The 11,868-nt window shown below is 40.2% G+C and overlaps 1 protein-coding gene across 2 annotated transcripts in view; it reads left to right on the forward strand.

Moving 5' to 3' along the window:
* Positions 1-1,751: 1,751 nt before the first annotated feature.
* Positions 1,752-11,868, forward strand: part of pik3cd (phosphatidylinositol-4,5-bisphosphate 3-kinase, catalytic subunit delta) — a 28,388-nt gene continuing 18,271 nt past the window's right edge. The window contains exons 1-7 of one of the 2 annotated variants that reach the window (XM_015035724.1): positions 1,752-1,977; positions 2,799-2,973; positions 3,612-3,840; positions 5,077-5,309; positions 5,632-5,808; positions 9,314-9,469; positions 11,582-11,671. In XM_015035724.1, coding sequence (XP_014891210.1) covers positions 2,833-2,973; positions 3,612-3,840; positions 5,077-5,309; positions 5,632-5,808; positions 9,314-9,469; positions 11,582-11,671 — 1,026 coding nt within the window. In that variant the 5' untranslated portion in view covers positions 1,752-1,977; positions 2,799-2,832. The remainder of the gene's footprint in view (positions 1,978-2,798; positions 2,974-3,611; positions 3,841-5,076; positions 5,310-5,631; positions 5,809-9,313; positions 9,470-11,581; positions 11,672-11,868) is intronic. The other variant, XM_015035725.1, reaches the window with a different exon arrangement.

An 11,868-nucleotide genomic window follows, 5' to 3' on the forward strand; every position in this document is an offset into this window, starting at 1 on the left:
AAACATTATTTGTCATATTTGCATACATAAGGTTGAGAAATAATAATAATAAAATATGGGAAAATTAAAACCCATTTTGTCCCTATTCTCAGGAATCACTGATAGACTGTTTACTCAGTTTGTATTTAAATGATATTAAAACCGCCCACTAGACATCTTTGCTTTTTTCACGTATTAATTCATTTTTACATGTTTATTAGAAATGCAAACCTATTTCAACCAAAAAACATCAGAATGACCGGGATTCAAACTCATGATCACTTTTTCACCCAGTATCTTTTTACCTGACAATTGCGCTTTAGTACCCTAGCTGGATAATATTTAGGTCTAGCGTTTCTGAAAACTAACTACTTTTTACGTGCAAGCAAAGGTTCAACTCTGTTCCTCATCTGTCAGATTCTTGTCAGTATTACGTCCTCTGTCTGTGTCTCAGACTCATGAACAGCTCAGCCACAGAAGTGGAAGTCCAGTAGTTCTGACTGGAAATTAAGATTTGTGCTGAATGTTGGACGTTTTTACGGAAAAAAAAACAAAAAAAAAAACCTGACACACACACATTGATGTTGTCACCTTATCTGGAACAAGGATAACATTGGTTCATGTAAAGCTGTCTGAGTTATGGTTAATTCTTTCTGGTATTATTGATATTTTTGTCCACCTTATAAATATTTAATTTAAAGTCTAAGCACAGATGCCTTTTAGATCAGGCAGTTTGTTTAGACAATCATCAATGGAAAAAATACACAGGTATGAATCTGGGCACTTTTAAAGAAATCTCTTTTTTTCATATTTGTTAAAATATGTTGTGACAGCACAATATAAGACAGATAATCTGTGAAAAAATCGAGCTCCTCCACCTTCACCAAGTGCTATTATTAGCGTCAGCAGAAATGCACCACTCCCAGTCAAAAATAACCAATCAGAGCCAAGAGGAGTATCTTAGCACTGCCAATCAATCTCGTGTATGCGCTGCTAAGTATGACATTGGTGGAGAAACAACTTACCTCTCCAGGAAAACTGTTTACCTGCCATTATCAGTAGCTATGGTAACTAGACTGAGTGTTTGTAGCAGTTTAGTTATGAAGACTGGTTCATGTTGGTGAACCAGCTGTGAACCCTCTTTCTTTCTAATGTAGCAGAGAGAAAGAGGCATGGTGGGACGAGGATGATTGACAACACTGAGACCCTCCTACTGCCTCTGATTGGTTGTTTCTAGCATCGAATTTCTGAAAATGGCTGCTGGACTGCAGGGAGAAAGCAGAGGGGTTTGATTGTTTTTCACTAATTATTTGTCTCACATTATACTGTCAAGACATAGTGACAGTTTTAGCAAATATTTTAAAAATTCAATTAAATTAAGTTAAATATTTTTTCCAAAGGAGTGCCATACTGCAACTTTAACTCAGCGCTCCAGTGTGTGACAGGAACCCAAAGGAAGATTAAGATCTTTTAAAATAAAAAGTAAAAAATCAGACCCACAGTTTAGGTTTCTTCATAACAAATCAAATAGAATTACTAAAATGTGAGTGTTAGTCATTCTAATTTGTTGTGCCCTCGTTCACAAAACTTTCTAGAGAAGTCCCTTGTATTTTAATCAGCTTCAGAAAAGAAAAAAAAACAGGTTCTACAGCTTCCTTTAACTACATGTTTACTGATGCTAAACTAACGGAGCTTATCTTACAGAGTAACCTCTGAGGAAGAGGAGGAGGAGGAGGAGGTGGAGGAGGTGGAGGCGTTTCTGCAGCACAGCAGCGCAACAGCGTCACCGCATGAATGACAGCGCGTCGCGTCGAGGCAGGGAGACACTTTACCGCCGCCGCCGCCGCCTCGCAGGAGCTGCTGGAGCCGCGCAGGACGCCCACAGCCCGGCCCGAGCAGGTGGATTTCCGAGTAGCGGGCAGATTCGTCGGGATGCTCCAGCTTCCATGTTCGCCGCGGTGAGACCATGAGGAGATGACCGGGCTGTGGCGCTGACAGGCAAGTAATGTGCGCCAACAGGTTGGCAAAGCTTTTCGCCATCACGTCAACTAGACCCGAGTTGCTGAACGTTTCAATATCGGCTTTCTCTCTCTCTCTCTCTCTCTCTCTCTCTCTCTCTCTCTTTCCACCCCCTCTTTCGCGTTTTTTTATTGAATATTTCCCAGCAGCAGCGCAGTAAATATTCTAATACCGAATCATAGATTGAAATGAGACGCGTTTCTGTTGTAAGCCAGCTCTGTTCTGCGGAGACAGAGGGAGAGAGACAGAGAGCGGCTCTCGGCGCACGTTTCCTCTTAGTAAAATCAAACATGGTAGTTTGAGTTCAAGGCAAACCGTCAAACTGTGCTCTGTGGGGGTTTGTGGGAAGCAGAAGCAGCTTTCAAAACTGTCTGCACTTTATGGTTATGCTCAGTTGAACTGAAGTTTACGTGTTGCTTGTCCTGACTTTATTTGTCCTTTGAGTATTTCTGTCTGTGGAAAGGCAGTTATAAAAAAAAAAAAAAAAAAAAAAAAAAAAAAAAAAAAAAGGCCAGTGGCATCCAGTTGAGAGCAGCATGCACAGAAAAATGTATGATAGTCACCAGAAATCTGTTACTGTGGAAGAAAGCTGATGAGAATAAGCAGAGAGACCCACTTTGCTGTCATATTCCATGTCATTCATTGGCTTTACACTTGAACTACACATCCCCCGTCCCCCCCTCCTCCTCTATCAGATGAGCTGGGACGGTTTTGCTTAGTGCTCATATGCTAATCGTGGCCCTATCATGTTGAACTTGGCCGCCACTTCCTCTGACTGGCTTGTGTTTTCCGGCCAGCAGCAGGGGAGCTGACAGTAAATGAGAGGCCATCACCATGCCCCCGGGGAAGTATGGGACGCAGGAGGAGTGGGAGCAGGACGGAGACCGGGAGATCTACATGGACTTCCTGCTGCCCACCGGGATCTTCCTGAAATTCCCCGTGTCTCGAAACGACACCATCAGAAACATCAAGAAAGTACGTCTCCTCACTTCGGTTGACCTTCTCTTGGTTTAATATTTGTGTTTTCTGTTTTTCTTTTTTTTTTTTTTGCTTTGTTATATCCCACATTGTTCATGGATCATAAGATTCCCCTGTATCGTTAGTGGGCTTTAATCGATTGACTGCAGATATGCTCTGTGGCTCAGATGACCGCACAGAAGCAACTATAGCTGCTTGTTGTCACTCACAATGCGTCCGTTTAAAGTAATTGGCTGGCTTAAGATGTGGTTCAAACATTAAACTAATAAAAAATAAATGAATAAGCCGCGGCTCTAGCAACGCTCGCTGGTTCTCATCCAGCGATTCGAGAGGGAGCTGCAGAAATGCTTCCCAGAGCGAACACGACCAGATCTGCTGCGAAGTGTGAGAGTGCCAACAGTTCTGCCACTTCATGCTGCTTCATTCAGCCGCGTTGGGTAATGATTCTCTCTCTGAGGCCTCGGGGAAGATTATTTAAAGACGAAATCCCTTCCCGGTCATCCAGAGTTATTTTATTGGAATAGCTCTCGGATGTGATCAGCAGATTTCCCCAAGTGTTTCTGTACTGGTTTCTGCAACAGAGAGCTCTGAGTTTTGTTTGAGTTTTGTTTGTGTTTTATTTCCACGTTTGTCAGATGGTTTGGAAAAATGCCAGTCGCGAGCCCCTGTTCTTTGGACTGGGTGATCCAGACCTGTACGTCTTCACCTGCATCAACCAGACGGCAGAGCGGGAGGAGCTGGAGGAAGAGTCGAGGAGGATCAGCGACGTGCGGCCTTTCATGTGTGTTTTGAGGCTGGTGGCGAGGGAGGGGGACCGCAGCGAGAAGCTCACCAACGCCCAGATCAGCCTGCTCATCGGCAAAGGTGAGCTGAGCTGCGTCCGTCTCCCACAGGCCGCCATGGTTCTTTTGGAGCCACTTTGCCACTGGCACGACCTGCTCTGAGGTTATGAGAGGTCAATGTATTACCTGAACTGGAAAACTCCAGTCATTTAATACAATGGTGCATTTTCTTTGCAACCTGGAAGTCAGATTTTCTGAGTTTCCGGTTTGAAAAGGAGCAAGAAAATCCTCTGAAGTCTGAGTGGGAACGCCGAAGGTCGTAGAGAACCTGTAGAGAGTCGCAATTCCTAGTCCTGGGAATTCTGAATGGATTCAAAAATGCTCGAAAATCGATTTTTAGTCCACTTAATTGTTTTTAACATTTTTCTTTTATTTAAGAAAAAGCCAGCTAAGCTTAGCTAACGCTCACAGAATTTTATGCGCAAATCTATGTTTGTTCAAATATAAACTGATGGGATTTGATACTGTGTGGCACAGTAGAGAATTTCTTTAAATAAATGTAAAAAAAAAAAAAAAAAAAAAAAAAGGCTTCTGAATCAAAAAATAATTTCCGAAGTGACCATGAAAACTGTAATCGAATTGCTAGACACTGAAAGATTTGAATCTCTGGAAAGTTGCAGAGCAGTATCCAATATGGCTGCTTCAAAAGTTGCAGATCTTGTCTATTTATTATCTCTTCTGAATGTTTGAATCACGTTAACATGGTGGCACAGAAAGTTCTCTACAATCTCTGTATGTGATCATGTTCCTTTTATTGTTCATCTGTCCCTTTATAGCCTTGGATGTTGCACACATAAGATGCATTTGGGAAGAAAAACAAAATTATCGTTCTCTTCTGCTTGTTACTTTGTCAAATAGGGGAAATAAGAACCTCAGAAAGTGCTTTATCAGACATGTATGAATAAGCTAAAGCAGTGGTTAGCAGAATTTGTTCAGCTTTTTTTTTCCCCCAAAGAAAATTAACAAATTTCTTGCATAAAGCAGGAATTTAGCATTAGTTGCTCTTGATAAGATATATAAAAAAAGGGAAAGGACTCAACAGCTGCAAATTCACAACACAGAAAACAATCTAATGAATTAATAAAAATGGGGGGGAAAAAAAGTGATCATTCATGCATCTCCCTCAAGCAGGGTCTTTTCCATTGTTTATTTTTTTCATCACTTTTGCGAAAAAGCAAAGCTTGATTTCCGCCAGAGAGATTTGTTGTTGTGTTTGCGACATCGCACGTCTAAAGCGGTTTCCTTTGCAAAACGCCAGGTCTGCACGAGTTCGAAGCCCAAAAGAATCACGAGGTGGACGAGTTCCGGACCAAGATGCGGACGTTTTGCGAGGAGAAGTCCCTGGAGCGGCAGAATTTGCCGTGGCAACGGTGGATGGAGTACAGCTTCCCGTGCGAGCTTGAGCCGTGCAGCTCCCCGGCGACCGGCGGGAGCTCCAAATCAAAGCACGGCAAAAAGCTCTTCGTCAACATCAAGTTTGAGTCGAGCGATGTGAGTCGTCCTGCTGTTTTACTGGGTTATGAGTCAACTTGGCAAACGCTTGTTGGTCTCACAAAGAGCGCTGTCGCTTTGATTGGAAAAACATCGGTTCCGACTTGAGTAGATTTAATGTGGGGGTTGATTTCTTTTTTTTTTTTTTTTTTTTAAGCAGCATTAAGAAAATTTGGAAATCCCCCACCTACTGCATCAATCCAGCCTTCTAAACATCTCTCAAAAAAAAAAAAAACAAGCTCGACGGCTAGTTACTTTAAAGTTGCCACCTAAAATTTGTCTTTTTTTTTTTTCTTTTTTTTTTTACGTTTGGCTCTTGCAGGAAAGCTTCATGCTGCAGCAGGACTCCCAGGATCTGCCTGTGGCTCTGATGAAGAGCGCTCTGAAAAAGAAGGCCACCGTCTTCCGCTCGGTTCGACAGGAACCCGAGGACTACACCCTGCAGGTCAACGGGAGATGGGAGTTCATCTACGGGCAACACCCGCTGTGCCAGTTCAAGGTGAGGAAAAACACCCCTGGCCAATGTTGCTTACATTCAGTGTCGAGCTAAAACTGCATCCAAACCCAACACATTCACATATGAATCTACATAAACGCGTAGTTTATGACGAATTGAAAGTTGCAAAAGTGCTGATGTCATGATCGGTCCCTTTAAGCTTTCCAGAGACGAGAGTAAAACACGATGGCTTTAGTTTAGTCTGAAAATGTGGATTTTTATCTCACACGTGAATCAATTTTATTTATTTATTTTTTTCAGACTGAACTTAAAGTTTTTTGTTTGTTTTTTTTTGCACCAAGGCTTTCGCAGAAAGAAATCTAAACTGAATCAAAACACCACTTTGTTTTCAAAATGTTCCAGCTCTGTAAAGAGAAGTCGGCCTCGACCTTGAGCGCGCAGTCAGACGTACGACTGCACGCTGATAAAAGTCATAAAAGTCATTTTTACTTCGTGTTTCGGTTTGTGTTTATATAACGTGAGGGCTTGAGTAGAGATGCACCAATCGATCGGCCACCGGTGGGAATTGGACTTTTTATTTATTTATTTTTTTCTCATTGCCACTTTCTGTTTTCTGTTCATTAAATGTATAGAAAACTAAAAACACTCACTGTTTTTAATCTATAAACACACAAATTAACAGCATGTACTGCTATATTGAGCTGTTTCATTTAAAATTAAACAAAATAAATACTGTTGTTGATAAATACTTGATACTCCATATTTTGATTTTCTGCTAAATTCAAAACTAATGCTTCTGCTAAAAGCTGCTGCACATTGTTTTCTCTTTTCTGTTTTATAATCCTTAGAAAAAAGATCTGATTTAATAGGTCAGTCCTCAAAATAAAACCTATAATTGGTATTGATCAAGAAAACACACCTCGATTGGTTTGTCTCTAGTTTTAAGCCTTAGCAGTCATAACTGTTCACGCTTTTTATCACCTGGACCAAACATTACGTCGTCTGTCTCCCCGATCTCGTCCTTTTCTGTTTCATGTCACAAAACCCCAGGTTATGTTTCTTAACAATGCTTTTAATACTTAAAGACCATCCTCTGACGTTTGCTCAGCTTGGCTGAAGCTTCGTTTCAACTTCTCAAAGCTTTCCGCTATCATTTTTGCAAGGAACTACATTATCTTAAGGAGCTATTTTTAGATTTTTCAGCTATCGTTTTCCATTAATCAGCTTTCACTTGAGAATTTACCAGTAAGAGAGAGGCGATTTTTATCAACGCTGCAATACCGTGTTGATTTCTAAATGGTGCTGCAGTCGGATAGCTGAATGAGGATGAAACACCACCCACTCCACTGCTGCTGCAGCTCCTGCAGCTCCCTCTCCTTAACTGGAAAATATTCTCCAAATTTTATGTGATACTATTCAGTGTCCAAAACTGATGCCATATAATTCACACCTGACCTGCCAAGCACAGACAACAGGTGGTGTTTTCCATCATGGGGTTTGTTTTTTCCTGCTTTCTTGTAATCCCAAGCATTTCAGAAAACCCACCTCCCTGTGTCGGCTTGTAGATTTGTTTTTGTGCATTGCAACTGATTTTATCTTTTTTTTTTTTTTTTCCTGGGGACTAAAAAAAACAAAAATGAGCAAAAACATGCTGCAAGTTAGAGCTAGGAGTTTTGAATACTTTGGGGGGAAAAAAGTATTCAAAATTATCCTGAGAATTTCAGGATAATTCACAGGGTGTCCTTGAAGGGTGATCAGAAAGTTGTGAGACTTATATCAGCTTCAATCTGCGGCCACATGTCAGTGGCTCATTGGGGAAGGCACCAGGCCTGTCACAATAAGCAGTAAATTTAATCGCATGGTAAGTTAGAACAAACTCAGTAATTTTCCATTTTTCTCGTTTCTTTCTCTCTTTCTACCAAAAACTGGATGTCAAAACTCTCCAGTCTGGTGCTTTGGGTTCAACTAGCCTCTTTTTTTGAAGGATTGTTTACAGAGACTTCATAAATCATTTTATTTGTTGTTTTGATTATTTATTGTGGATATTNAAAATGTCTTCCAGTTCCAGAGTTAAATCTTCATTAGAATTTAAAGTTTATCGATCTTTGAGAAGGTGTTCTTGCATTATTATGCCATTGCCATTATATATTCCTTGAAAATGGTCTCAAAGCAACAATATTATCGTTTATCGCGATAACTTCTGGGACAATTTATCATCCTGGAAAATTTTACACGTGTTCTTGACCTTTACCTTATTTTATTGAACTTAAAAAAGTGCATCAGAGTCCATGTAGTCAATTTATGGTTTATAACCTGGATCTGCTTTTTTATTTAGAAGATATTCAATAATTAGGGGGGAAATGTATCATTAAGTGTCTGACCAAGCAATGAACAGAGAATTCATTAATTTCAACTTCTGGCTAATCTTTAGTTTCCTTTAGTCTTTAATTTTGGTGTATGATGGCTTTTCTGACAACAAATAAATAGCAGATTTTTTTGTTTGTTTGCTATTTATTCTTTTTTCAATAAACCTTTTATCAATAAATCCACAGGTCAATTAGAGCGGACTGCTTTTTGGTGAAGGGGTCCCTTAAAGTGACGGGAACAAAACATTTTTGCTCTGCAGAAATGTGTTGAAAAATTAAGTGTTTGTTAAACTATGAATGCTGTATGGTATGTAAATAAATATCCAAAATAGTATAGATATTTTAAAGATAAATTTTTCTCACTTTCATGTAACGGTGAAAGTTACTGCCAGTATTCTTCACACTAGGTGTCCAAATGAAGAAATCAGTTTTGTTCTGGGCTCAAATATTGTTGAGTTTTATCTTTCTGAAGCAACGTTTCCCAAAATGTGGTTTCATTCAGACCGAATCAGATATTTTTATAGTTTGCTGCATTTGTTCCTACGCTCTCGAGCCTTCTGGACCTGCTGCAGAGAGGCGCTTAGCACAGATGTCACAGTAATTCCTCCAACAGGCCTTCTTCTACAGGAATTCAAAGCAAATGTACACGTTTGTAGCTAATTTTAAGCTGTGTGGCTTAAAAAAAGTAAAATAACATATAACACACTTATGCGGACAGTTGTGACAAGAAGTGAAAATCTTCATAATCAGTTGGTTTCATTTCAGGTCTGCAGTTTGGGCTTAAGGAAAAACTGCAGCAGCTGAAAGCGTGTTTATTCACACGTCTGTACGTTAGTCTGGACCCGTGCTGGTGGTCCGACGTAAAGCCGGGGCGGCTGTCGCATCAGAGGCGGGTTGAGTCGAGACTTTTGGTGGCAGGAGGCTCCCCTGTTGATTTTGAAACCCCGGCTACCTGATGGAGTGACTCATATCTGTCCGGCAGTGCTGCAGAGAGGAACTGCTTCCATCCAGACATAATGAGATTTTCACTGCATTAACTTACAGCAAATGAACAGCCTTCAGGAGTTTAACCAGTGCCATCAGGACGCTGGGAAATATCTGTGGCTGCTGAGCTGACTGATTGCTCTACCGGTAAACAAAAAGAGAAAATAAAAAAAAGTCCTCTTTTGTTTTCTCCCCAGTACATTTTCTTCTGTATGAGGAATGGTCAGAACCCCCAGCTTACCATGGTGCACCACTCCACCATCAGCAAATACCAGGAGGATCAGGGCAGAGTGTGCAGCCAGATGTACAAGACCCGCTCCCTGTCCAGACCGCCTCCTCTGCCCCTGAAGAAGGTAAGGAGTCGTCGCCCATTAACCCAGCAGCGCTCTCTGTTTCCAGTTAATCCTCCACCAGCCTGTGAACTTTAGCATGCTTACAACTGCAGTGCAAAATGACACGGATCAGACGGAGCTGTCTCAATAAATACAAAGATATCCACAGGTTGAGCAGGGCTTAGACTTTCCAAGCTTGTTTTAAGTTATTGAATAAAAATGGATGTTTACTTTCACTAAAATTTAAGGAACAGATAAAAAAAATGCCAACATTTTAACAATTTTATTCACTGATTAAAAGGCTACTCGGAGGTTGTTTGAACTTGGTAGGAATGAACAGCACGTCGTAATCCTTTCAAGGTTTTGCACCAACCTTGCCCCAAAATCCAACATGGCTGCCTTGCACGTAATTCTTAGTGACAGTTGCAGTAAACAGTTTAGGCTGTTTGATTTCTGTCAACATGTCTCAGTAAGTCTGTTGCGCACACTGAACTGATTCATTTAGGAAACGGGTGTGAAAGTGGAAAAAGCAGAGAAATGTGTTAGCTTGTGTGTTTGTATCAGAGATGTTCAGAAGCCATTTTTTTCTGATTAAGTTTTTTTTGTCCAAAGTCAGAGTCATCAATTCTTTAACCCTACTTTCATCATAGTTTAAGGACTCTAATTATTACACTGTGATAATTAACATTAATTATCTTTCAATTTTGAATACTTATTAACAGTCGTGCTTTGTCAATTTATCATTGACTTTAATCTGCTGAAGTCTTCTTCATATTATATTGAACATTTTATCAAATGTAATATGGAATATATATATATTCCCTCTTTTGAGTCAAATTTTGAGTTCCAGTGTGGAAATTAAATAAGTTTTGAACATCTGAATGAACTGGAAGTGTTTTTAGTTTGATGATGTCAGACAGAAAGGAGATAAGGTAGGATGTTACGTTTAAGTGTATTTTGTTATGAAATCATCCAAAGTCACTCCTTTGGAGAACCACTCATGTGGTCGTCATTATGACTGTTATGAGCCGTTAACTTCCCATAATTCACACATGCCACTGATAGGCCTGTCACAATAATCAACAGATCAATTAATCGCATGATAAGTTCAAACAAACTCAATAATTTCTATTGGTATGATTTATCGTTTACCTCTTTTTTTCTCTCTCTGTTTCTACCAAAAACTGGATGATAAAAGCCTTCAGTTTGGTGCTTCGGTCTCAACTAGCCATTTTTATGAAGAATAATTTTGTTTACAAAATTCATTTTACTTGCTGTTTTGTTTCTTTATTTTGTGTTATAATTTAAAGTTTACTGACCTTTGAGAATGTGTTCTTGCATTATTATTTTTGCCATTAACTTTTTATTACTCACAAATGGTCTCAAAACAACAACATTATCGCTTATCGCGATAACTTCTGGAACAATTTATCGTCCTGCAAAATTTCTTATCGTGACAGGCCTAGCCACTGACTAATAATCAAGCGCATTCTTTCAGAGTAAAACATATGCCGCTGTGCACCACCTATCAGAGGGATCTATAGCTGACTTAGTTCCTTCCTTTTTTTTTCTTTATACATGTAAATAATATTTGAATCTTAAACTAGGAGTCAGAGTCAAGTCTCACGTCTTCAGGACACGAGTCTAGGTCAAGTCTGAAGGTTTTTATTTTTGTAATTCAAGTCCAATGTGAGTTTTAGTCTTGCACTCAAATCACCGTCTCTAAAGCCATCCAGAGGTACATGCAACACAGTTTTAGAAGCCTTTCACCTTAGCAAATGACGTAGATAGCTTACTTTCACTTGCTGTAATTAAATATAAAGGAATCCGTTATTCAAACCAGAAGAAATTAAATTAGGCTACCGTTTGTAGAGAGCTTTTTGTTCTCTCTCTTTTTTTTGACAGCTTAAAGCTGCAGTGGCGTTTTGTTTGCATACTTTTGAAAGAGTAAGTTTGTTGTGCACTTTGAACGTGTTGCCAAACAGGAAACTGCGCCAAGAGCTTCACCACTTAGATTACACTTAAGGCAGAGAATGCAAATTTATTTTTTAGGTAAAAAGGAAAAAAAAAAAAAAGAGAGAGGGAGAGAATAATCTTTCCTCCTCTTTTTCCTCCTTTCTCTCTCTCCTGCAGCAGAACACCTCCTCCCTCTGGTCCATAAATGAGCCCTTCTACATTCACCTCGTTCAGGGGAGCAAAGTCAATGCAGACGAGGGAATGAAGGTCAGTGTGGTTTCGTGGAGGTTTTCTCTCACTTTGCTGCTCAATGAAATGTGGCATTCGCTTGTTTACCAATATCTCAACTTCAGTTGTAGGAACTGTCAGGTTGACATGCAAATGACAGAAGGGGGGGGGGGAGGGGAAGAGAGAGGGGCAGGCCGATGGGGGGGGGGGGGGGGGGAGGAGAGAGGGGCAGGCCG

The sequence above is a fragment of the Poecilia latipinna genome, unplaced genomic scaffold, assembly GCF_001443285.1.
Source record: "Poecilia latipinna isolate Pla-1442-1.1 unplaced genomic scaffold, P_latipinna-1.0 Scaffold346, whole genome shotgun sequence".
Taxonomy (NCBI): domain Eukaryota; kingdom Metazoa; phylum Chordata; class Actinopteri; order Cyprinodontiformes; family Poeciliidae; genus Poecilia; species Poecilia latipinna.